Source organism: Pseudorca crassidens, chromosome 19 (assembly GCF_039906515.1).
Source record: "Pseudorca crassidens isolate mPseCra1 chromosome 19, mPseCra1.hap1, whole genome shotgun sequence".
Taxonomy (NCBI): Eukaryota; Metazoa; Chordata; class Mammalia; order Artiodactyla; family Delphinidae; genus Pseudorca; species Pseudorca crassidens.
In genome coordinates, this window is record NC_090314.1 from 19,844,315 (window position 1) to 19,869,554 (window position 25,240).

General features: G+C 37.7%; 1 protein-coding gene across 9 annotated transcripts in view; it reads left to right on the top strand.

Annotated features, from left to right (window-relative positions):
• NF1 (neurofibromin 1) overlaps positions 1–23,936 on the top strand; it is a 275,690-nt gene extending 251,754 nt beyond the window's left edge. For 4 of the 9 annotated variants that reach the window (XM_067714878.1, XM_067714873.1, XM_067714872.1 and 1 more), the window contains 10 exons: positions 57–192; positions 1,355–1,512; positions 4,763–4,885; positions 5,295–5,425; positions 5,583–5,683; positions 6,975–7,117; positions 7,466–7,512; positions 8,746–8,962; positions 13,860–13,925; positions 20,251–23,936. In XM_067714878.1, the coding sequence (XP_067570979.1) occupies positions 57–192; positions 1,355–1,512; positions 4,763–4,885; positions 5,295–5,425; positions 5,583–5,683; positions 6,975–7,117; positions 7,466–7,512; positions 8,746–8,962; positions 13,860–13,925; positions 20,251–20,393 (1,265 nt within the window). In that variant the 3' untranslated portion in view covers positions 20,394–23,936. The remainder of the gene's footprint in view (positions 1–56; positions 193–1,354; positions 1,513–4,762; positions 4,886–5,294; positions 5,426–5,582; positions 5,684–6,974; positions 7,118–7,465; positions 7,513–8,745; positions 8,963–13,859; positions 13,926–20,250) is intronic. The other 5 variants (XM_067714874.1, XM_067714876.1, XR_010937319.1 and 2 more) reach the window with 4 other exon arrangements.
• Positions 23,937–25,240: the final 1,304 nt, after the last annotated feature.

Sequence of the window (25,240 nt, forward strand, 5' to 3'; positions counted from 1 at the left end):
GTAAGTCACACTTGTGATTTATTAAATTTTAAAATCTTCCTTCTTTTTCCTTTTAGCTTTACTTACAGTGTCTGAGGAGGTTCGAAGTCGCTGTAGCCTAAAACATAGAAAGTCTCTTCTTCTTACTGATATTTCAATGGAAAATATTCCTATGGATACATATCCCATTCATCACGGTGACCCTAGCTATAGGTAAATGGACTTCTTCTCCCACAATTACATAATTACAATCAGGTTTCAGTATTCCATGCCAATGGAGGCAAGCGGGCAGAGTAATCCAGAAGGTAGTATAGGAGGGACTCTAAAGATAACCTAGGAAGAGTGTGTAAATCAAAACGCATTTTATAAATGTACACTATTTTATGTGTGTTAGTTGAAGGAAAGTTCTTCTAATTGTGCTAATTAGTTAACATTGGTTTGCCTCTTTTTAAGCACAAATCAATTGAATAATGAAAAGAGATGATCTTGAAAGTATCAGATTCCTAGGAAAAGGCCTAGGAAAACCTAATGTGAAATATAAGCAACATTACATGCTTAATGATAGAAAACTAAGCTATACAGATCTGTAAAAAGATACACATGCCAACATATTTATTGTATTTACTCATATCACACTAAAGTTACTAAAAAGTTTTCTGTAGTAAAGATTTAGATGTTAAGATAATCAAATTATATCCTGTTGTATGTTGCTTTGAGTGGTATATTTTTCACTAAAACATAGAGAAATTACATGAAAATAGCATCATTTGGAGTTTTTTTATATTTTCTGTTAAACAAAGATACCTTTAAGTTTTAGGTACAGTGTTGAACATGGGAAAATAATCTTGTATTTGTAGTGCTTATATCATTAAATTTATCAACATCCCACTTTTTGATAAAAAGCCCTCAGCAGTTTCCAGCTGAGATGTTAACAATGTATGCAAAAGCTTTCCAGGCATACTTGGCTTTCAGTAGTCTTACTCTTCAGTCATTCCTATGATTATATTTCTTTGAGATATGCCCTTTTTTGTTATGAAAAGGAGAAAGGGAGTTTGACTGTGTTCCCCCTTGGTTTTTAAACCAGGGATACAATTGCTTATTTAGACTTGATTCTCCCTGATTAAAAAAATCAATGCAGTACAGTTCAGTTGAGCATTTGTTGAGTACCTACTGTGTATAAGATGTCATGGCAAGAAAGTGGATACTTCCTGGGGATAGATTAAGAGTTTGTACCCTAAAGAGCGAGCTTTAAAGTACAGTTTTAAAATTACTTGACCGCTGCCATTGGGAAATATAGTAGCCAATTAGAAGGGCCAGCAGTGGTTGTATTTGTCATCATGTTTATTGATTCTTCTCAATTGTTTTACTCTCTCAGGACACTAAAGGAGAATCAGCCATGGTCCTCTCCCAAAGGTTCTGAAGGGTACCTCGCAGCCAGCTATCCACCTGCGGGCCAGACCAGTCCCCGAGCCAGGAAATCCATGAGTTTGGACATGGGGCAGCCTTCTCAGGCCAACACGAAGAAGTTGCTTGGTTAGTTTATCTAAATTATGTAGAAAGTTTTAGAATTCTTTTCAAAAATGGTCAGATACTTTCACTCCTGGAAAATTATTTGAAGCTGTTCAAGATTATCAAAATCTGTTTTTGATGTAGCAAAGTTTTTGATGCCAATTATGAGAGAGTTTGATAGATCAGTTAAGCCATATCAGTTAAGATAGAGGAATGAGAATGAGATCTTGAAACAGTTTTGGGGGGATTCTTAGACTAAATATTGTGGCTCTACTTGTTTTATTCTGCCTTGGCCAGGCAGAAGGGAAATGAGAGTAAGACATTAGATACTCACAGAAAAGGAAGAGTCTTGCAGCATTCAGATGCAGGGCCTTTAACAATATATTTCCCAAAATTACCCTCTGAAGACAGAATACATCAATAGGCTATGAAACTATAATAATACTATTTGCCATCTTTTCTTTAAAAAGACAAAAAGGTAAGAGTTTTTGATTACTGTATTTTTTTTATTACTGTGAGAAGATAGGGTTCTTGGAAGTTAAAATTGCTCAGTTATATCAACATTTGACCATGAGAAATATACCTGAAATGCTGTGAGACACTTTTTCCCTTTTCAAAAACTGAAGTAAATAATGAGAGAGCCCACTGATCCCACCTCACAACAGATTGAATGCAAAGGTGCTCTTACACAACTTTGGCTAAAGAAGTATAAAATAAATAACCTGCCAATAAACCATGAGACAAGTTGAAACCATGAATGTTAATCACTATTACTAGTCACATAGGACTGTTATCTTTTGCTTATTTATTTTATTTATTTATTTTTGGCTGCATTGGGTCTTTGTTGCTGTGCACAGGCTTTCTCTAGTTGTGGTGAGCGGGGGCTACTCTTCGTTGCTGTGCACAGGCTTCTCATTGCGGTGGCTTCTCTTGTTGCGGAGCACGGGCTCTAGGTGCACGGGCTTCAGTAGTTGCAGCACATGGGCTCAGTAGTTGTGGCACACGGGCTTAGTTGCTCCGCAGCATGTGGGATCTTCCCGGACCAGGGCTCAAACCCGTGTCCCCTGCATTGGCAGGCGGATTCTTAACCACTGCACCACTAGGGAAGTCCCAAGGACTGTTATCTTTTGTTTGAGTTCCTTTCTCTTTATACTTTTCCATAAATAATGTTCTAGGAGTTTCCTGGTTACTTTGTGTTTTGTGATTTTGAGTTTTCATGCCAAGGAAGTTGTAAATGAAAAACTAACTTCAGAGAAAATGCAATATTGAATTCATTCAACCCATGTGATAGACGAAAAAGTTATAGTCTTTGCCCTGGAGGAGCTCATAGTTTGGTGGCTAAGACTTAAAATCAGATGATTGCAACAGCATCCCCAGGTGCCATTAAAGTAAGGAAATTAGGAAAAGCTACAGAGAGGAGGTAACATTTGAACCAGATCTTGAAAATTTAATACATGCTTGCCCCGTAGGCACAGGATAAGGAAGGCATGTATTCAAGAGAGGGGGGGAAATAGCATGAATAAAGCAAAGTCAGGAAAAGCACTTGGGTACGAAATGAGGCTAGAGAAGAATTGCAACTAGTTTGTGGGAGACTTTGTGCCATGTTAAGAGATTTAGCCTTATCACGTATCCAGCAGGGATCTTTAAGTAGGGGAGAGACGTTACAAAATTTTATTCTTAGGAAAGGTTTTTGGCTACAGTATGGAGAAATAGGAAGAGTTTTTTCACAAAGGAATCATTTAAGAGATCGTTACAGCAGTCCAAGCAAAAAATGGTGTAGGCCTGCACTAAGGCAGGAGCAGTGGGACAATGGAGAAAAGAAGTCAGGTGTGAGACTTAGTTCCTGGCTGTTTGGGCCAGGTGGGGAGGGAGAAGGCAGTGAAGGATGTCAGAAATTTCTGGCTTCAAAAACTGGCTGGATAGTGATTCCATTCACAGAGATCGACTAATATATTTATAGTACAAGATAAATTTAGGTTGGTTGATGTTATATTTGAGATCCCTTCAGGATTCTTGGCGTGTATATGTAAGAGATAAATGAAAATATACATCTGGAGTTCAGGAAGAGAGAAGCGGACAAGTGGCACATTTAGAATTGATTAGTTCATTATACCACTGAAGCTATGGTAGTGGAAGGAGATTTCCCAGGAAGAATGCAGAGTGTAAAGTAAAAAAGGAAGAATGAGAAAAGTAAGAAAACTAAACGTAGGGAGTGGTGTCCTGATCTCATGCAGTATGAAAGCACGAATTGGTTTTTAGGAAATTTGATATTTTACGTCTGGTCACTAACTGGATGCCTAGCCTTGCGACTTCCGGCTAATCTCGTAACTGCTCATGGCTTCCTCAGTTTACAGGGACAGGAAATGAAGAGGTTGGACTAGATTCTTTTGGGCTGTTAAATTATTTGACCTTGATTTTTATGACTATTGTGAATAATTATTAGTATTAAAACTTGAGGTTAATAGAACATTAAATTTCTCAAGTGTTCAATTGTCATATATAATTATAGTGGCTTCAGTTCTGGCTTTTAAAAAATAATACGGTCAGAAGTATTCCAGATTTGCTCTTAGAGCTGTACCAAGAAGAATAAGAGAAGTTCTTGGAATATAAAGAACAGAAATATATAAGTTCCAAATAATCCAGTTTCAATACTTTTACTTTAAGAGAAAGGTATTTAACATCGATATAATACATGATTAGAGAAACTCAAAGCCAAGTGGGAAACGGTTACTGCTTGCTATTTTTGAAGCATCTCCCAGTGTATCTATTATTTAGTACTTTGAGGCATGCACATCCTTTCTTCAAAGCCTGAAGAAGTAAAATCAAACTTTGATTTTGTCTACTTTTAGAAATTCTTCATAGGTTAATGACTCATTCTTGGCACCAGCAGAATGCCTTAAATTGAAAAAAGGCTGTTCAGACATAGTTGATCTTTGCTACTAAACAGCACATATCTCTGTATTTATTATCAAATATTGTACTTGTTGGTGGAGTTTGGTTTACCTCCAGTGTAGTGCATGTAATCTCATTTTAATTTGGACCAATAAGGCACATCCTGTCCTGAAACAGAATAGCTGTGTGGCCAAAATTCCTTGAGAAGATGGAAAAAAACAGGAAAGGAGAGGAACTCTGCCCCAGGGATATGTTTGAGCTTTCTTTGGGTCCATAAGTGAAAACTTAAACACTTTATGCCCAAACATTTTCTTTTTAGTATGTTCCTATTCACAGACACTGTGGTTAATGAACTTCCATATTCTGTAACTTTTGTTTATAGGAACAAGGAAAAGTTTTGATCACTTGATATCAGACACAAAGGCTCCTAAAAGGCAAGAAATGGAATCAGGGATCACAACACCCCCCAAAATGAGGAGAGTAGCAGAAACTGATTATGAAATGGGTGAGAAACAAAGTTAATAATTAATCTAGATCATTGAAAGTAAGGAGGGAGAGTACATTAAAGCCATATTTGCTTTCCAGACATTTCTTAGTATCATTAGGATAAAATATAGAAACATTTGCTCTTTTTCAAAAGACAAAGACAAGCTATACAGTCCTTAAAATGACAGATATCCTGAAACATGTGTAGAAAGTAATCATACATATGATATACAACATTGTATACAGCTAGCCAGAACTTCTGTATAGGTGAATAGTGATTCTGTATGATATTTATGTTGATTTTTTAAGTGTCTATTAAAAAGCTATCGAATTTTAGAAGTGACATTAAAATCTGTTAGGTGAAATAGTATCTAGTGTGTTATATTTGATTAATATAGCTGATTGTGTTAATCCATATCTTACCACAGAAACTCAAAGGATTTCCTCATCACAACAGCACCCACATTTACGTAAAGTTTCAGTGTCTGAATCAAATGTTCTCTTAGATGAGGAAGTACTTACTGATCCGAAGATCCAAGCACTTCTTCTTACTGTTCTGGTAATATTTTTTGCTTTTTGTGGGGTTTTTTTTCCAGTCTACTCTTAGAAGGCCCTTAAATATTAAAAACATGAAAGGAAGGCCATATTCTGCTTCTCACCAAAACAGGTAACAATTCAGCCACAAAATAAAATGTTTTTTGTTTACTTTTTTGCAGGCTACGCTGGTGAAATACACCACAGATGAGTTTGATCAACGAATTCTTTATGAATACTTAGCAGAAGCTAGTGTTGTTTTCCCCAAAGTTTTTCCTGTTGTGTAAGTATCTCCACTTGGTGTTTAACTTTTGTATCTGTCTTGAAGTCAAATGTTTATAAAAGCTTAGGAAAAGTATCACCCAGTAGTGTTCACTGGTTGTGGAGAGGGGAACGTGAAGTAGTGTGATAGTGATTTTTAGCTTAGAGACAGTGGGTTTAATGGGACCTAGGACTAGTTTTGGCCTGTCGATCGGGAAAAACATTTTTTTTTTTTTAATTCAAACAGAAAGTCACAAAAATTATAATCATCCTCATCAGTTCACTCAGTCCCATGTAATTAATTTTTTTTATCTTGATCTTTTGTTAGCAGTTTTATGAATTCAGTTTTATGAAATCAGTTTTCCATTGGAGTTCTGAAAATGCTTATTCATTCAGTTCAGCAGTATAGTCAGTTACCAGAAACCTGTACTTGTCAGAGTGGGAAAAGCATTTTTTTATCTTGTGATTTTCTTACATTGTTCATTGTGATGAGCATTGTTTATTTCCTCACTTAGGAGAAAGCTGTTAGATTGCTATATTTAAATCAGCATACCTGTTCTGTTTTCTTTTTCAGTAAGGTTTTTGTTTTTAACCCACAGCTGAGTGAAAACAAAATTGACTTCTTATTTGGGAGATGAATTTTATTCTCTCTTAAGGGCTAAAATCATATTAGCCTCAAAGTGTTCAAATCTAGATAACCCAAAGAAACTTGGGAAACTCTATTCCTAATCTAGGCCTTCTAGGTAGTATCATTATTTCTTTGTTTTTGTTTAATCTTATTGATAAATTTCAGAATTTTATATACTTGGCTCTTGGTTATTTTTATTAATGGGGTATAGCTGGGTTAGAAATAGTTAATTTCCTCAGAAGTTTGAATTGAATCATATATTCCACCCCCTCCAAGCTAATTTTGCTTTCCTCATTCGATCTGATTCAGCATTTATTAAACACTGATTAATATTAAATTTAGTTTTAACTCCTGGGTACATATCAATAATCAGCAGAAAGAGATGGTGCTAAAGCATGCTGAGTGGCAGACAGAAGCCAGCCTTGTCTTGAGCAAATAGTCACCGTATATAGTTACGCACGGTTATATGACAGTGCCAGTTAGGTGCTTTTACCATGTTTTCCTAATGACTTAAACACAAAAGACAAAACAAAAAAGCAGATACACACGTTCATTAGAGAAAAATTGGAAAAGCACTCATCACCCTTCATTTTTATCATACTGTTCTAGGGAAAAATATTTTCCAGTATATATTTTCACTTAATTTTCCTTTAAAATGTTCCTCTGTTGACTTTTATTTTTTTAGGCACAATTTGTTGGACTCTAAGATCAACACCCTGTTGTCATTGTGCCAAGATCCAAATTTGTTAAATCCAATCCATGGGATTGTGCAAAGTGTGGTGTACCATGAAGAATCCCCACCACAGTACCAAACATCTTACCTGCAAAGTAAATAAACGTATCGGGAGGAGGATGGTTGATGAACTTCAAACATGTGTGCTATTAAAGGATGCACTGGCTGAAGAATTCCTTATGAGGAATAGGCTTGTTCACACCTCTCTAATATGCCATTTTCTGACTTTCAATTATGTGTTCAGTACAATAAGTGGTTGACAACTTTTTAACTAAAATATGGTTTTATACTGGGTATATTTTCAGTGAGTGTTAGTCTGACACTCATTCTAAAAAAAAAAATGTTTTCACTGTGTGTGTGGGTTTTATATATCATCAACTATATAATTTGTTAAGACTGAAAGAGTGTCATGCTTGCTATAAGTAACATTTGATTTGTTGCAGGTTTTGGTTTTAATGGCCTATGGCGGTTTGCAGGACCCTTTTCAAAGGTAAGAAAATATCTTTTTCTCTATTGACAAAATGAAAGTTTTATTTATATTACTGTGCCTGCTTTAAGACAATATGTTGAAAACCAGAATGATTCACAAAAAACACATATGTTATTTTTATTAAAAGTTTTCTACCACAAGATTCTTTCCAAGAGGCAGCACCTTTAATATGTTTATATACTAGCTTTTACCAAAAAAAAAAAAAAAATTCAACTAAATTTATGCTTGACTTTTCAGAAACGTATGATAAACCTCTGTAAACTTTCTGCCCTCGGTCCCTCATGTAGTTGATGATCTTAGTGCACACATTTAGGTATCTTGTGATTAGGAAGGAGCATTACGTATGTTTAAAATCTACCTCATGACCTGAACTTATGTCAATTAAACCTCAATTTTAAAAATTACATAATGAAAAAGAAATTTACCTCAAGAAAACATTTTTCCTTCCAACCTGCTGCATTAGATTCACTCTTCCCTGAATATATCCCTGAATGTATCCTCATTTGCTCCATTCAGTTTGTTCTTTGATTGGCGTTAGTTGATATAATGCTACATAAATGTGTATTTAATTATTCTCTCTGTATATGGTCTCTCTCCAAATTGATTGAGGTTCCTTGAAGGCAGGACTTCTTTTTCTTCCCCTAGTGCAGTGTTCTAGAGATAGGGGTGCTAAATCAATACGAATTGCATAAACCTTGTTCTAATTTTAACGATTGAGTACTTAGTTTTGTTTCGTTTAGTTATTACTGCATATCTCTTGATATGCAAAGGCTGTCATTTAAAACATGGGCCTGAAGTCACAGAAATAAGTTTAATGCGGGAACTTTTGTAGTTTGATTGCCAGTAACCCTCCGAGCCCTTCACAGTATTTAGTTAGTTGAATCTCTAAATGGCAGCTGGAATGATGCTCCGCTCATTTTCTCAGTTTTGGAAAATAGACTAGACACCATTCCTGATGATTGGATTCTCTCAGAATTAATTCAGTCTTTGTGCGTGGCCTTCGGTAATCACAGGTTCATCTGGAAGCTGTGTTAGCTGAATGAAATTCCCAGGTGTAAGTCCCATGGTAGTCTACATATTATTCCACCCCCTTTTTTTAATGACCTGTAGTACAAAGGAAGAAAAATAGTAAATTAAGCCCAAAACAAAATTTGAATTTATCTTTTTTGGCTTCAAGGGGGATTTACAAGAAAAAAGAACAGAGCTAAAATAATGTCCTATTTTCCATTACAGCAAACACAAATCCCAGACTATGCTGAGCTTATTGTTAAGTTTCTTGATGCCTTGATTGACACGTATTTGCCTGGAATTGATGAAGAAACCAGTGAGGAGTCCCTCCTGACACCCACATCTCCTTATCCTCCTGCAGTGCAGAGCCAGCTTAGTATTACTGCTAACCTTAACCTTTCTAATTCCATGACCTCACTTGCAACTTCCCAGCATTCCCCAGGTCAGTAAATGCAATCTTTATATAAATTTGAGCAATAATATTACTATACCAACATTAGGAATTCCCTTGTTATCAGTTTATAGCAGATTTTGCTCCTTTTTATCATGAAATTCATCTTACATTTCTTCTTTACCTTGTAGCTGATTTGAATTTTGGTTTCTGTAAAGCTGTCTACTTTCAAGCAGTTATACAAAGATAGTGAAGTGTTTAGAGTGTTCACATAGTGTTCCAAGGTTGATAAGTTTTTAGAGTTTAGGCAGGAAGAGTAACCTAAGGTATATAACCCTGTAAGTGAACAGAATTATAATTCCCTTACTAGATATACTAACCATGCCCTAGTGTTTCTGTGTCTCTGATACAGCATACTGGATCCCAAAAATATACAAAATATAGTAGTGCCCCTTTTCCCTGCTGCCAGCAACAACCTGAAAATCTAGGAGTAAATAAACAACCAGACAAAAATGCCAGCTCAAAACAATAACATCTTAAAGCCCATAAGCATATTCCTGACTCTGGAGTCACTCTTAGGTCCAAGTGGGGAAAGTATGCCCATTCAACATGCAACTAAGAGGCAGATAAACTGAGAAATAACCGCTAATAGCTCGGGTGGGGCTGAGATAAACAAGATGGCAGAAATGGCAAACGTACAGAACTCTGGGCTTATTCAGTGACAAAGCGGATGATTTCTTATGAGTCTGGTCAAACCCTGGAGGTGTATTCAATTCATTACAGAACTGATGCCATTGTGTATTTATGATGGCAGTGGGTAATGAAGGAAGCTTCCGTTGTGGTCATGTATTCTTTTCAGAAAGATATCTTTCTAAAGTGGTTAAAAGTAAAAAGGTTTTGTGTTTAAAGTTTCATTATCTGAAAAGTTTACTTATGAAACACCTCATGCTATAAGGAAAAGTTATCAATATTAGACATAGTTAAGTGTTAGCATGGATTTTCTTTTAAAAAGCCAAATGATGTATTATAACTATTTTGTGACGTTCAAGATCCATAAGTAGAATTCCCAGTTTATAATCTCAGTTTTGCATGAATGTTTAAACATATATAGGTTTGAAGGTTCTGAAGAACTTGGCAAATCTAATACCCAATTCATATTATAAACCATTGTATTAAATAACTATATTCATCTATTAAGCTTTGGTCAACAACAAAGCCTTCGTCAGCAGAGGAAACAAATTGTTTGATCCAGCATTTACTTATCAATCACCTTACTGCACCTAGTCAGGTTTTCTCCCCTCCCAAGAAATAAGAGAAATCTGGCCAACTTTTTTTCCCTATATAACTGTGTTTATTTGGCCTCTGTCACCTGTTCCCTAGAACAGTGTTTCTCCAAGTGTGGTCCCAGACCAGCAGCCTCAGCATCATTTAGGAGCTTATTAGAAATGCAAACGCTAGAATCCCACCCCAGACCTCCTGCACAAGAGACTCCAAGAGTGGGGCCCAGCCGGCAATCTGTGTTTAATAAACACCCAGGTGATTCTTATGCACTAGAGTGTGCCTATGATCTTGCCCCATTATCAGCATTTCAACTGTTAAAGCCAGGACAAGCCTTTAAGTTTACTTTCTTCTAGATACTGCAGCCACTGAATTCTTTCCCTCATCACCACTACCCCCTGCCTCCCGCCATAAAATCTTAGCATTTTGGAGCTAGGGGGTACTATAGAGGTAATTTACTTCTAGGCTCACAATGTTGTGTGTGAAGGGGAGACTGAGTTTAGAAGAGCTAAGTGAATTGCTTTATCACACAGTTCTTACCCAGAACCAAGGCCAGTGCTCTTTCTACCACATTCATTGCCTTCCGTATCTGTCATCTTTCTTCCTTCCCTTCCCCTTTTTGTTTCATTTATTTATTTCTGTCTCATTACTTCCATCTGCCTTACCTTAAGTCCACTGCTCCTTTTCTTCTGTAGAGCTCTCTATCGTCTGGGTTAGTCAACCACTGAAGTTAATCACAATTAGAAAATTCGTAGACTGTCTATATTGATCCTCTTGTTTTTAAAGTTTGGTTCATTTTGACCAGTCTTTTGCCTCTTGGGCTACTAAAGTGATGTTAAAGCTGTCAAAATGTTTAGTTGTTTTTACATTGACTTTTTTTTTTAACCCAAACTAATTGTCAGGGGTATTTCTGCCCATCTTTGCCCACTGATGGAGACAATAAAATAATCAGATTAAGAATAAAGGTACTAGTACAAGTTCTTCTGCTAGTTGATTAACTGTTCATGTCCTGTGTTGATTGGACATTAGCCATATCATTTGCTTAGAAAAGTAGTCCTACTCTGTAACCTCTTATTTAGAATCGTTTAGAGAAATCAAAGAATAGCATATGTGGTTTTGGTTACAGTTTTAAACCTACTGTGTCACCTCCAGTAGTTCTCCAAAGATGGCTGCTTGAATAGATTATAACACCCTGGAAACCTCTGACTATTCTCAAAAGAAACTGAAGCTTTAAAAGAATACAATTAATTAAGTAGAATAACGGTGTTTTTCTGTCTCTAAATTGTATGTCCTTTGGTTCACCAGATTATTTTACTACATGTTACTAGAGAAAGAGTTTATCTTTTCATTAGTAACTTTACTCTTCGATGAAACCCATTTGTATCTCTAAACTGTGGGCTCATCTCCATGAAAGGATCCCGATTTATTTATTTACCTAATTATTGTGTTTTTGTCATTTGCTCTTAGGGAATACCTCTTACAAGAGTTAATACTTTGTAACTAGGTATGCTGTTTTATATCTTTAGCTCCTTGTAATCTTATATCCCTATCTCCTCAATTCTTTGTGGATCTGAGTTTGCTGATATCAAAGGGCTAAAAGAAGTGATGAATCTAATCCAGATTCATAACTCACTCCAGCATTTCGGCTTCGCTATTTGGTTGTATAGAAACCAGAATATTTCCCTGTCTCCACTTCCGTCAGCCAAGTCTTAAGCAGAAGTATTTAAAGAAGCCCTGTGTCACTCCCTGAAATGGAGCATAAGGGTGGCTTGCCATCAAATTACCCAACATCAGCCTGCGCTAGTCTACTGAATTTTAAACAGGTGAAAGCTCTGTTTCTTTATGTCAAAAAGCAAAAGTTGCTGATCTGCACACAGCTCAAGCCTTTGCTTCAAACTTTCTCTGTCAGTGCAAGACTTTGCTTTCTAGATCTTTGGTACTTAGCAGGATCTGCCACTAAGCTGTATCTTCTTTTGGTCTCCAATATTCTCTACTGTCAAATTAGCTAGACAAGAAATTCATGAACCCCCTCGCCCTCCCCCATGAAACACTAAACCTTACTTAGGTAAAAATTTTGGTGATAATTCATCAGTCACCAGCTTTTGAGGAAGTAGCGGTCATTTACATAAAGCAATTGTCTCTGAAAATCCATTCTTGACAGATGATCATAGCCCACTTGTCTGTCCCCTTAGCACAAGAAGGATTGTTTTATAACTCTGTATATAAAATTACATAAATGACTGTCTTCTGACCCCACTCCTAGTAGAAATTGACTTGGTATCAGTGGAGCCAATGGACTGTACTCAGAGTTCAGTGCATATGAAATTGTGTTAACTGTGGTCCTTTAAGCCAAATGGACATAAAACTTTGTCTCTTCAGATTTTCCCACATGCCACTATGAGAATCTTGAAGAGAATCCATAATATTTACTCTCTGATAAGAATATTTCAAATTTGATATTGCGATCCATTCTTAGGTCCAGTGTAGCTGAGCTGGACATGAATTGAAGAACCAGGATTAGAACTAGAAAATAAAACCTATCTACTAAAAATGTTATATATGGGACTTTCTCGTGCTTAAGGCTAAGCCATAAATGGCTCTCTTACAGGATGAGCAAAGAAGCCTTTTTAAAAGCCATATTGTGAGTGCTTTATAACCATTTCAAGAATGCATTCCAAATAGTCTTCCTGTATCCTCTTTAGATATTAAGGAGCAAGTATACTAGAAATAAAAATCCAGATGGAATTATATGAATTTTAGTACTGATTAGAAAGAAATTAAATAGGTTCATTTCCAATGTATTAAAATTTAATTTATACTCTACCGAGACCTCCTAATATTTTTCACACTGTAATTTAATTCAGTAAACATTCGGACACCTATTTTGTAGGTATACACTAGGTACTCTGGAACATTTAAAGATGAGAGAGACCCTGGTCCCCAGAGACTTGACAGTTTTTGCCTGTGGATCTCAGTATTCGGTTTCAGCTAAAGTTGTTATTTCCTTCTGAGTCATGCTGTTTAACAAATTCTTTGTGTACACAAGTTCTTTGATTTTTAGGTACGAGATTAATACTACAATGCTCTGAAGAAAATAACCCGAAATCCAGATTTTATCTTGAATTATCCCAGATATTCATTGTTTACTACATGCAAGGGACTCTGTTAGACCCAAGGGAGTGGTGGGGGCTACTAGGACATGAGACCTGCCCTCAAATAGATTTCAGAACAGTAAGAGTGGCAAAGTATACACAAATAACTATTTTGCCCTCTTTCGTGATCTCTTTTGTACTTATGTTGTACCTTATACTGTAAACTATTCTGATCATTCAAAGGGACATCTGTTCGGAAAAATCAGGTAATAATTATGGCAAAAGTTTTATAATATATCTTTGACCTCAAAAATATGTGAGGTCACATATTTTATAATTTTTTAACAAAAATAAGCCTGTGATCTATTTTAAATGTTTTTTCACTTGGAAAAAAAAACTTTAATTTTTTTCTTTGATCACGTTATTTTACTGTTAGTATTAGAGTATGAATTAGAGTATTAGAGTATGGAGCAAAGACCTATTTAGTTGAACTTTATTTTAAATTCACTTCTTTCACTTTATTTTGGGGCTATGTCCAGGCCTGTCAGTTATTCGGTCACTTTGCTTCTGTAATGCAGACCTCCCTCCCAGGAAGCTGGGTGGATCAGCTAGCCCAGTAGTGCTGACAGCTGTGTGCAGAAAAGGTTAGTTTATCAAAACCATTTCTCCAAAGGGTAGACTTAGTCACACTTCTGCTGTGTTTACCAGGTTTAAAATGTCTCCCTCTTAGAAGAAACTTAGAGGCCTCTATTTTGAGACTACATAAAATCTCCAAAACAATTTTAATGTTTTAGGGAACTGCTTACTGTATCCCAGACCTTTATTTGGTATATTCTTGATTTAGTTTTTCTTCTTTTTTCTTTGTTATTACCCCATATTTAAGGGAAAAAAATAATTTTAAACTGAGCAATTGCTTGGTGTAATTTCTGCTAATTTTCCATTTCATTTTTTATTGTAATTCTTGACTTACACTAAAATTCTTACTTCTAATAAAGGTGGTAAAAACACATCTATCTGTAAAATTGTAAGTTTGGCCATTTATTTAGAGATTGTAACGTTTGGGAAATTAATGGTCAGAGTTCAGTAATTAAAACAAGAATCCTCCTGAAAACCAAGGAAGATAATAATTATCCAGTATCTAATCATATTTCACCCTTTAAAAATCTTACAGATATCACTCACTTTTGTTTTTTCTTCCATTCTGTGTCTGTGAAGCTTCTCTGCCTTGCTCTAAATCAGCAGTTTTCATGTAGCTGTTGCCTCATCAAGGTACTCTTTACTTTTGTCATCTTTGCACGAAATACTGCTTACCCTGCGCTCATCCTGGGCACATGGCATGAGACTTCATTCACCAATCCCTGTAAGCAGAGTCTGGTTCAGGCACCTAAAGAATCTGTAAGGCCATTACTGTAAGGTCTGGATGCTTACGGTGCCACAGGGCTGAGACTTGTCTTGATGAAAGAGCTGTTCATGCTCCCCCTGAACACTGAAGATGCAGTCGCAGCCCTGGACTAACACAGGCAGGTTAACAAGAAACTCCAGGGAGAGTTAATAGAGAAAGGAGGGTATGTGGTTTGGGGAAGAGTTTTTAGCTTAGGAAGTAGTTATTTTCCCCAAATATAGATACAAAGCCAACCCCAGCATTTCCGTAGAAATTAAAGCTGGCTGTCCACTCTGTCACCCGTGTTAAAAAGAAAGGAATATGGGGCTTCCCTGGTGGTACAGTGGTTGAGAGTCTGCCTGCCGATGCCGGGGACACGGGTTCGTGCCCCGGTCCGGGAAGATCCCACATGCCACAGAGTGGCTGGGCCCATGAGCCATGGCCGCTGAGCCTGCGCATCCGGAGCCTGTGCTCCGCAACGGGAGAGGCCACAGCAGTGAGAGGCCCGCGTACCGCAAAAAAAAAAAAAAGAAAGGAATGTGGTCCTTAAGGTTAGCTCAAAGGACTAAGAAGAAAAAAATGTGATACACTTATGTCTAATTTATAAAAGATGCCTTTTCTTTCTTTACTTTTCAGTGATTAGTATACAGAAAGATTAGACCTGTATAGAAAAAGAGGTGTTAGCAATTGATGAAAGACCATTACAAATATTTTTTAAATTCTTATAGTTACTCTTTTGTATATCTAGCTCAAAATATGAATTTTCTAAATATATGTTTAACACATTCCCATCAGTGTATTACTATAGCATAAGAACAAGCTATAGTTATCTTTTCTTCTAAGAAGACATATTTCTTGCTTATTTACATTAGCGTCAGTAATTTTACAATTTCTAGTATAAAATTCGAGTCCTTTGCGTTTGTTCTACAATTCCTTTCAGTACTTCACTTGGTCTTTTTTTTTTCAGGTATTAGGAACATCTTAATTTATGCTGTAATTATCTGTGTGCAAAAAGTCTTCACCTAGCCTATCTGATTCTTCTAACAATCCTTTGAAATAGGCATGTCTACTGTTATTTTTAATTGCCAGATTAAGAACTGAAACCAAATAAGAGTTCTGATCCAAACAGACTGGAACCTGGGTCTTCTGATGTGCCTCACTGTATGTGTAACAAATGAGCCTTCTGACAGCTTTGCCTTCTCATAGATGCAATAAGAGTTTTCTGACAGGTTTGCCATGTGATATATGTGATAAACTAAGCAATGCAGATTCAGGGAACTTACTGTCGCCTTGTGCAGGTGGTGGGAGGTTTGGATTATTATGTCTTTCATTTTTGTTGAATAACTTCTCACAAATCACCTAACCCATTTTTCCTCAGCTTCTCAAGAGCTAAAAGGGATTCGATCCTTTTATTATTTCATGAAAATATTAGGTTCTAGTTTGAGAAATCATTTTGGTGTTTAAAAAAATAGGTGACTTTTTAAAAATTATTTGTCAGCCTGGAACTATATCCCTAGTTGTCAAAATAAACCCTGATACCTGCCTTCAAGGAACTCATGTTTGAGCAGAGGAGATAGACATATAATAGATATGTAAGTTATTTATATATGTTATTTAACTATAGTGTAATCTAATAATTTTTTCCCTCTTAATTCACTGAATTTTGGCCAATAACACCTTTTATTTAGGATTTTATCTTTATCTGGAACTACCACAGTTCACTGAAGCACAGTGCTTATTCATACACTGCTGTAGAGAATCTTCAGCTTCTTCTGCCCTGCATGTTGTTTGTAACTGGCTGCATGCTTAACCACAGCATATCTAAAGGAATTTAAACTAGCAAGTCAGGACCACAGAGGTTTTTACCTTTATTTCACTTGGGTGGTGGCCTTTGGATCTCTGTCACCTCATGGATTTCTGCTTTTGTGCCCACTGAGAGTCAGAAGGGAAAGCCAGTGCTTAGGGGCATAAGAGAGACCAGGATGCAAAGCCTTCAAGCGGCCTTGATGAGCAGAGTGCAGCACCAAGGTCTGCTCACCAATTTAAAATACAGTATATGCACCAAAGCAAGATGGAGCTGTCTCCAATTGGGCAGTCAGGCTGATAATCTGAGAGTTTTTCCTATAGAATGTTGAGACCAAACCCTTCACTACATTCTAGAAAGGTTTCTAGATTTATTTTCAGAGGGTTAAAAAGAAGAATGCTGCCAACATTCTCAAAAGTGAGAATTATGCTTAGAATCCAGGATACGGGTATCATTCTGTTTCATACTAACCTGGTTTTTTTCAAGGTGCTATTTCTTGGTATAAATATAATGCTTTTTTAAAAAAACCTCCAAGATTTTTATGTCAGCTTCTCCTTAAATCCTTAAATAAAACACCTTTGCTGTGAAGTTGAACTTAGGAATCACCATTATGCCACATTTACCTGTGTGTGACTTGTAGGGTTGGGTCACTAAGTAGGAAGAAAACATATACACAAAAACAGGTAATGAATTGAGATGAAAATTGAGTAAAAGTGGGACATCAGCCTCTCACATAGCATTGAAGCTTTGGGTTATCGGTGACAGTCCCGGTTACTTGCTTAACAAAACAGGAAATGGAATATTCTTAGTATGTCTTTGAAGAAAAACCTTCACCCTAGTGACTTACTCTGATTATAATTTATATAATTTTAATTCTTAAGAATTAAACTGAACAGGCCCTTGTCCTCAAATAGTAGCTTTGCCACCTTGCAGTGTGATGACTGCTCTGCCCCCCCCACCCCCAGAATGAGCCGTAGTCCAGCAGTGGCAAGGCTGCACCAAAGGTGGTCACACGAGAAAGAGCCCCGGAGTGGCAGATTGCTGGCAGAGGGCCACTGGCCCTCCAGTGGTCATCAGCACTGTGTCCCTCCTGATGACCGTCCCCTGGTTGTTTCAAACCCTTATCTTTAAAGTTCTAGTTTTGCCCGAATCTTATTTCCTATTAAGGAAATAAACTTAGATAAGGAACTATTGGACTTGAACTTTTAGACCACATGCAAATTTGAGGAAATGGAAAGTCAAATACTCAGACAAGTTCATGATCACTTCAGATGGAAGAAGCTGGAAAAAACTGTCTTTTCCAATAAAAATATGGCGCCAGCCCACTGGAGATCAGGGGTTGCATGCTTTTTGGCTCTGAATTGCAGCCATCACATTTAAAAATGGAAACATCGGTTCAACCAATGTTTGTTGAAAAAGACGTCAACTAGATCTTATAGGAAGATAAAAATGCATGATAAACAATCTTTGCCCTTCTAGTTGCTTTTATTCTAGTAGAGAAAATATGACATATACACAAGTTGTGATAATATAGGCAAAATATAAATGCCATATAAAAACAGGCAGAAGGGGCTTCCCTGGTGGCACACTGGTTGAGAGTCCACCTGCCGATGCAGGGGACACGGGTTCGTGCCCCGGTCTGGGAAGATCCCACATGCCGCGGAGCGGCTGGGCCCGTGAGCCATGGCCGCTGGGCCTGCGCGTCCGGAGCCTGTGCTCCGCAACAGGAGAGGCCACGGCAGTGAGAGGCCCGCGTACCGCAAAAAAAAAAAAAAAAGAGAAAAAATACGGGTTGCATTTTATCTTGTAGAGATTGGTAAAGCAATTGAAAGAGCTACAGAAATACACATTACAGAGTTCAAGGCGCATTCAAGGGATGATGAGCAGTCTCCTTTCAATTTTGTTATTTCTTTTCTAAATAGCTCTGGAGAAGATGCAAATAAATATGCAGAAGAGAATAAAAATCCAGAATTCTGCTACCCAGAGAAAAGTTCTCTGAACATCACAGTGTACTTTCTTCCGTTTATCTTTCTACCCGTAGGATTAGATTGGAACAGATTCAAGAGTGGGTTCACTATGCTTGCCTCCTGGAGAGGTGTTGCTGACATTTTTAATGATGCACTCACACTCCCAGCCCAGTGCACTTTGTCATATGCCAGTGTTCCTTTGATAAGCTCAAGACAGCAAACCTCTGTGGAGCCTGTGTAAATCAGACCATGTGCCTGCAGATGCCTCATACTCTGAGTTGAATTCAAGGCTGAATCCAAACAAAGATGTGTGGCTCCTAGAAGGAGGTCATCACAGATCCATTTCCTGTTCAAGAACCAACAAACAAATAGATGTGTGGGTCTATGTACATGTTCAGTAACGTAAATACTTTTTGACTTGACGTACTATTTTTTGTCCAAAAACAGAAGTTTTTCCATTGTCAAATTTACTATTTATTTTAAAATTCAGATGGTACAGATAAGAATAAAGCAGGGAATTCCCTGGTGGTCCAGTGGTTAGGACTCCACGCTTCAGTTGCAAGGGGCATGGGTTCGAGGAACTAAGGTTCTGCAAGCCGTGTGGCTCAGCCAAAAAAAAAAAGAATAAAGTAAAAATTACCTGAAATCACACCATCCAGTGATAACATTTTGTGGCAAATGTTTTCCCAGCCTTTTTGTTTGTTTGTTTATTTTCCCCTGTATGTGGATTTTTTCCCCCTAATCCAAAATTATGGTCATTTTTCTGTAACAGTAAATATCAATTAGTACTTTACATTTTGATACAAATTGCTGAAATACTTTTTGCTTTCCTACCAGTAGTTATGTCAAAGGTGGGTATAATTGGTCTAATTATTTTAGTAAATTTTATTCAAGTATGGCAGAAAAGCACACAGATTATAAACTTACAACCTAATGAACTTTTAAGAAGTAAACATACTTAAAAATCCAGATCAAGAAACAACATCACCAGCACCCCAAGAAACCATCCTCATGCCCCCTTCCAGTCACTTCTTCCCCAGAGGTAACCACTATTCTGTTACCTGTCGAATTTGTAATCTTTATTAATCTGATGAGTAAAAAATACCTTGTTTTTGCTTCTAGTTACTTTTATGAAGTTACTAATTAGATGATTTATAAAAATACATTGTAGGGCCCAGTTTGGGGAGGTTTAATCTCCTCCATGAGAGAAATAAATGGCATCTGTTTACGGTACAGAACAAAAAATGACTTGCCAGAGTTGAAAAGAAGATCAAAGCAAAAATTCTACAGTATGACCTTTTTGATATATTATTTTCTCAGTAAATATTTGAGTTCCTTTGGGGTAGGCACTGTGATTTAAAAAATAAAAAGCATCTGCCTTTCTTTGAAATGATGAATTTCTGTACCTTCTGCAACTACAGAATATATTCTGTGTATAGAACACCAGTAAGGCTACGTGGCTAGAAGCTGACCTCTGCTGGAAGCTTCTGTTTTGATTTGGAGGAAGGCGTTCTAGTCTTTGGTGGCTGCTAGCCTTTCATTCAGCTCAATCCTGCCTGCCTCTAGCTTTTCCTTGCAACTTCTCTGTTTTGTTTTTTTTTTCCTTATGCTATTTTTCTGCCATGATAGCAAATTTTGCTTAACAAAGTGTGAGGTTTTCTGTGTGACAAGATCTTTGTAAACACTCTAGCAACTGACTATTAAAATGAATGCAAAAACAATACACCAGCTTGTATCTCGTATACAAATCGTGAGATTCAGTCCTGGAGCTCAACACCACAGGAGAGGGGGTAACTGGCTGCTCTGTTTCTCTCCAGGAATCGACAAGGAGAATGTTGAACTCTCCCCTACCACTGGGCACTGTAACAGTGGGCGAACTCGTCATGGATCCGCAAGCCAGGTGCAGAAGCAAAGAAGCGCTGGCAGTTTCAAACGTAATAGCATTAAGAAGATCGTGTGAAGCTTTCTTTCTTTCCGTTTTCAAACAGACTTAACTTATACGGGCTCTTCACTAGTGACCCCTCACCACCGTGCTGTGATGCTGCACTTCATGTTTTATAATGAGCCCATCCAGTCTGCCATGTTGCCAGATGATCAACTCTTGGAAGCGTTGCCTAAATTTAATGCTGCTTTTTTCTTTAACTTTTTTTTCTTCTACTTTTGGTTTGTCTGGTTTAAGCAAGTGTTCAGAACAACTGCAAAGAAAGTGGGAGGTCAGGACACTTGAACTGAGAACATCCCAATTGTGAGAGAGGATGATTTCTTGAATACTGCTACTACTGGCCAGCTATGAAAGCCATTTGCACAGAGCTCTGCCTTCTATGTTTTCCCCTTCTTCAACATACAAAGTAAAGTGTTAGTCTTATTTACACACTTTTCAAGATAGAAGTTAATGGGAGAAATAATAATATAACCCCAGTATGTTTAATCTGACTTTTAGCTGTGGACTTTTTTTTACCTTACAAAACTGAAGAACCATAGAGGTCAAGCCTCAGTGACTTCATACCATAAAGCCACAGGCGAGGTACTTTGGGGGGTGGGGGAGGAGGGATTTAGTATTTTGTAGTGGGTTCTTAAGAAATACTAACACTTGAGTATTAGCAATAATTACAGGAAAATAAGCGTAACCACATGTATCTTAACATTACCGAATTAAAGAGATGAGTTCTGAGGCCTTATCCAAACTCAGTCATCCAAACTAGTTTATATTTTTTTCCAGTTGATTATCTTTTAATCTTTAAATATGCTAAAAGTCGTTTTTTGTTTTTGTAAGCCAAAACTATACTAAGTATAGTAATTATACATTTTTCCCCTCCTCTTCTTCTTTCCTAAATAATTCCGAGCAGGGTAATCAGTGAACAGAGTGTTGCAAATTGTTCCTAGGAGGTAATTTCCGTAGATGGTTGCATTAGCTCCAAACAAAATGGAATGGTACGTGACTATTAGAGTAGACGATGCTTTTATCTTGTTTAATAATTTTCCCAGAAACATAGAGTGTGGTGTATATTATCAAAAATTTTTTGATGAGATGTATTTTAAATGTCTTGTAATCTTTCCTCTCCCCTCCAAAAAAGTCAGGAATCTCTAGCAAAAACATTTGGGTTCTATATGATAGAATTGCATTTAATCACTGTGAAAAGACTGGTCAACCTGCATTATTATGACGATAGGGGACCTTAAGAGTTGCTGCTATACTGAATGGTATGGATTATCATGGCATTGGAATTTCCATAGTAATGCAGATCCAATTTCTTTGTGGTACCTGCAGTGTGCAAAATAATTTGACTTCAGTGAATATATTAGTATCTGGATGTTCCAATTTAGGACTAAACCATATTTATTACAAGAAGATATTATCCCCCTATTCCTGGGTTCCCTTTATATGTTAAGGTGTAATGGCTTTGGGAGAGAAGAAGAAACCTAGGGGAGGGGGAGTTTCCTGAAGTGCTATTTCATGAGTGGATTTCAGTAAATTAAATTCCACAGCTAAATCAATGGTACATTTAAATGTTCTGATTTTAATAATATAACACATTTCACATTTATCCACACAGTAACAATGTAATATGTTAATGTAAATAAAATTGCTTTTGATATTCAGAAATAACAAGAATTTAATTTTTTTAATTTGTTTACAGTCCTGGGAAAAGTAAGAACCGTTAGCCAAAATGAAAAAAACTTTAGTGTTCATAGTTATTTTGACACTGAATTGTTGGAAAATATTGAAGACAGGTGCAACTAACTAAACTTTTGTTTTTAACTATTGTAGACGCTTCATTAGAATAGAATGTTTATAATAACAGAGCAACTGAGACGATAAGGAATTAAGACTAGAGCTGAGTTTAGAAACAGATCATTAACAGCCCGGTGCCAAGGATGCCAAGCTGCTGGTAAGGTCCACGTTCCCCCACACCCCAGAGCTTCTGGGATGGGCATCACAACTTCCTGGCTCCTGGAATAAAAGGCAGATGTGAGCCTTTAATCATTTTGGTTCCATGTTTTTCCCTCTTTGTTGTTGGTTTGGTGCAATGACAGTGGGTAGTGTTATGCTATTTTCCTTCTCCTATCAAAATAGAGGAACTTCCAAAGGTTTACCGTTAAAAATATTGATCTGTCCATAAACAAGTTTTCCAAGGTATGCTATGTCTTAAATTTATTCGTTATTTCCCTCTAGTGTAATGAATGGATGAATTCACTTGAAGTACCTCATGAAATTAATGATCTGCATTGCACAAATCAAAATTGAGCCTTCTTTGAATTGCAAAAATACTTTTTACCAGTATATCCTGGGAATTTGAAAACTTATTAAGGTTTAAGATTTACCTTGTTTGAAGAACTTCTGCCTTTTGAGGAAAATCCAGCTTTCCAAGAAACTGAAATGCACATGAGATAAATCTCTCACCAGTATGCTTCCTCTGAGAAATGAAACTGTTTTTTAGGCCTCATACTTATAACCTGCACAAGAAATTCTGAAGTTCATAGTAGGTTGCCTATTTTGCATAATTGGATGTAAGTTCTATAAAGTAATTTGTTTGGGGTTTGTGGGTGTTTCCCCTGACTTTTTAAAAAGGAAAACATTAACTCACCATGTTTTCTGGCATGCATGATCTCCCTGTTTTATCACTGCCCTGTCCCAGGGGTGTGCCCTTGTTTGCCAGCACCGAGACCCAGTTCACTAGCTTTGGGGGAAGTGGCAAGTGCTCTGTCCTGCATCCACTCAGCACCTGTCCGTTACTGGGTGCCGGCTCTGCGCAGGTCCTGGGCCAGGGCTGAGGACACCACAGAGAACAGCCAGCTGCCACCCCCATGAACGGATGTCCTGGGGGAGACAGACTGTAAGCCGGCAACCCTCCCTGCTCAGTGGGTTTTAGGGGTTTTCAGTTTTGTTTTGGCTTTTCTGGTTTTTTTGGTTTTGTTTTTACATCCCACCCCCAACCCAGGCATAATGAGGCATGTCTTATTCAATGTTATGCAATGGACTTAATACAAAAATTCACTCTTAGTGTCAGCCACACAGTTTTTTTTAATGCAGTATATTCACCTGTAAATAGTTTGTGTAAAATTTGACAGAAAAGTATATTTACTACACTGTAAATACCTGTGATGATATATTGTATTATTTTGCTTTTTTGTAAAGCAGTTAGTTGCTGTACATGGATAACAAACAAAAATTTGATTATTCTCGTGTTAGTACTGTTAACTTCTTGCTGCGACTGCGTTACATCATTTAAAGAAAATGCTGTGTATTGTAAACTTACATTGTATATGATAACTTCCTCTCTTTTCCATTCAGGCCCAAACTTTGGCAGTTCCCTTGTCTACAACCTCGTTAATTGTAAGCAGTTGTACGCCAGCAGGAGAAATACTGCCCAACAGACAAAATCTACCATTGTAGGGGAAAACTGTAGAAATCCATTTCAGATCATTGTTGTTCCCGTCCCATTTTCCTCCCTGTGTATGTACTCCTCCCCTTTTTTTTAAGTAAAATGTAAATTCAATCTGCTCTAAGATGTGGGGAGTTATTTAATTTCTTCACATGCATCAGCTCTGTTTTCTCACTTCCCCGCACTCCTCCCTGATCTTTTGAAACATTAAGGCCATTTCCTTTCTTTTAAGGATGTCTTAGGTTCTCCTCAAACCACCATCACCACCCCCGCTCCATGGGAAGGACCTTTCTATTTCCAGAACCTCTCTAAACGAAAGGTAAAATAATTTTGGTGAAATGTGCAGGGGAGAAAAAAGTTTCCCTTGAGCCTCCTAGGGTCTCTGGCTGAGTCTGAAAATTAAACTGATCAATTAATAGGAGAAAAGCACACACATTTATTTAATATAAATTTTACATGACACAGGAGCCTTCAAAAAGAGATGAGAAGACCCGAAAAATCAGTTAAGCCTGAGTATTTCTATCCTAGGTTTGATGAAGAGTGAGCATTTGTGTAAAAATCTGATAGGTCAAAGACTATGAGGTAAGTGCGGTGAAGTGGGGGAAACCTAGCAAGGCCTGTTCCAATTTTCGAAGTCCCTCTCTTGTCTTCAGAGATAAAGATGCTCCTTTCCTCCGGGGTTAGGGAGGGCACCTCTCAAGTGAAGGTTTTATGACCTGTTTCAGGAGACGATGGCAGGGGAAAGGTCAGAGAAACCTTCCTGCTTCTGCCATTTCCTCAAGCTCCTTCAAGGTGCCATACTTTGAGGTCACATGTCCTGAACCCCATCAAATACTTCTTTAGGGCCTGCCAGACTGAGGGGTGACTCTGTTCTCTGGGTTAAGGTGACTTTGGTTCTTTTAAAATGAGCAGTCAGAAATGCCAGGACACCCCGAGATCAACCAAAGGGCATATATTAGGAGCCCACAATTCTCTCCAGCTCTCAGCTCTCCCCAGCAGAACCTTCCCGGGCGCGGCCTGTGTAAACACTGTCAGACGCTTTCCATGGCTCCACTGCTGGGAGTTTTACCATTTTCTTTACCCCATTATGTGGGCAGCTCCCAGATGGAGAAAGAATGCAGCCTAGACCCTGTGGGCAGGACAGAGCTGATGCCTACGAGGGCAACAGCGTCTGGTATGTTAGACAAAGGGCTAAAAGAAGCAGACACCTGCAGGGCTGAGGCAAGTGCTGGTCTGTTTACAGAAAGACTGAGAAAGCAGAGGAAACTCACCTGGAGAGCTTGGCAGCACTCTGGGCTCTGGGCCAGACCGAGGCAGAGTGTGCATACTCTCCAGGGGTGGGGTCCTGGGAGGGAGGGAAAGAGCGAGCCTGTGGGGGGTGTTGGTGTGGCTGTAAAGCTTCAGGTGAGTTCTCTGGGCACCA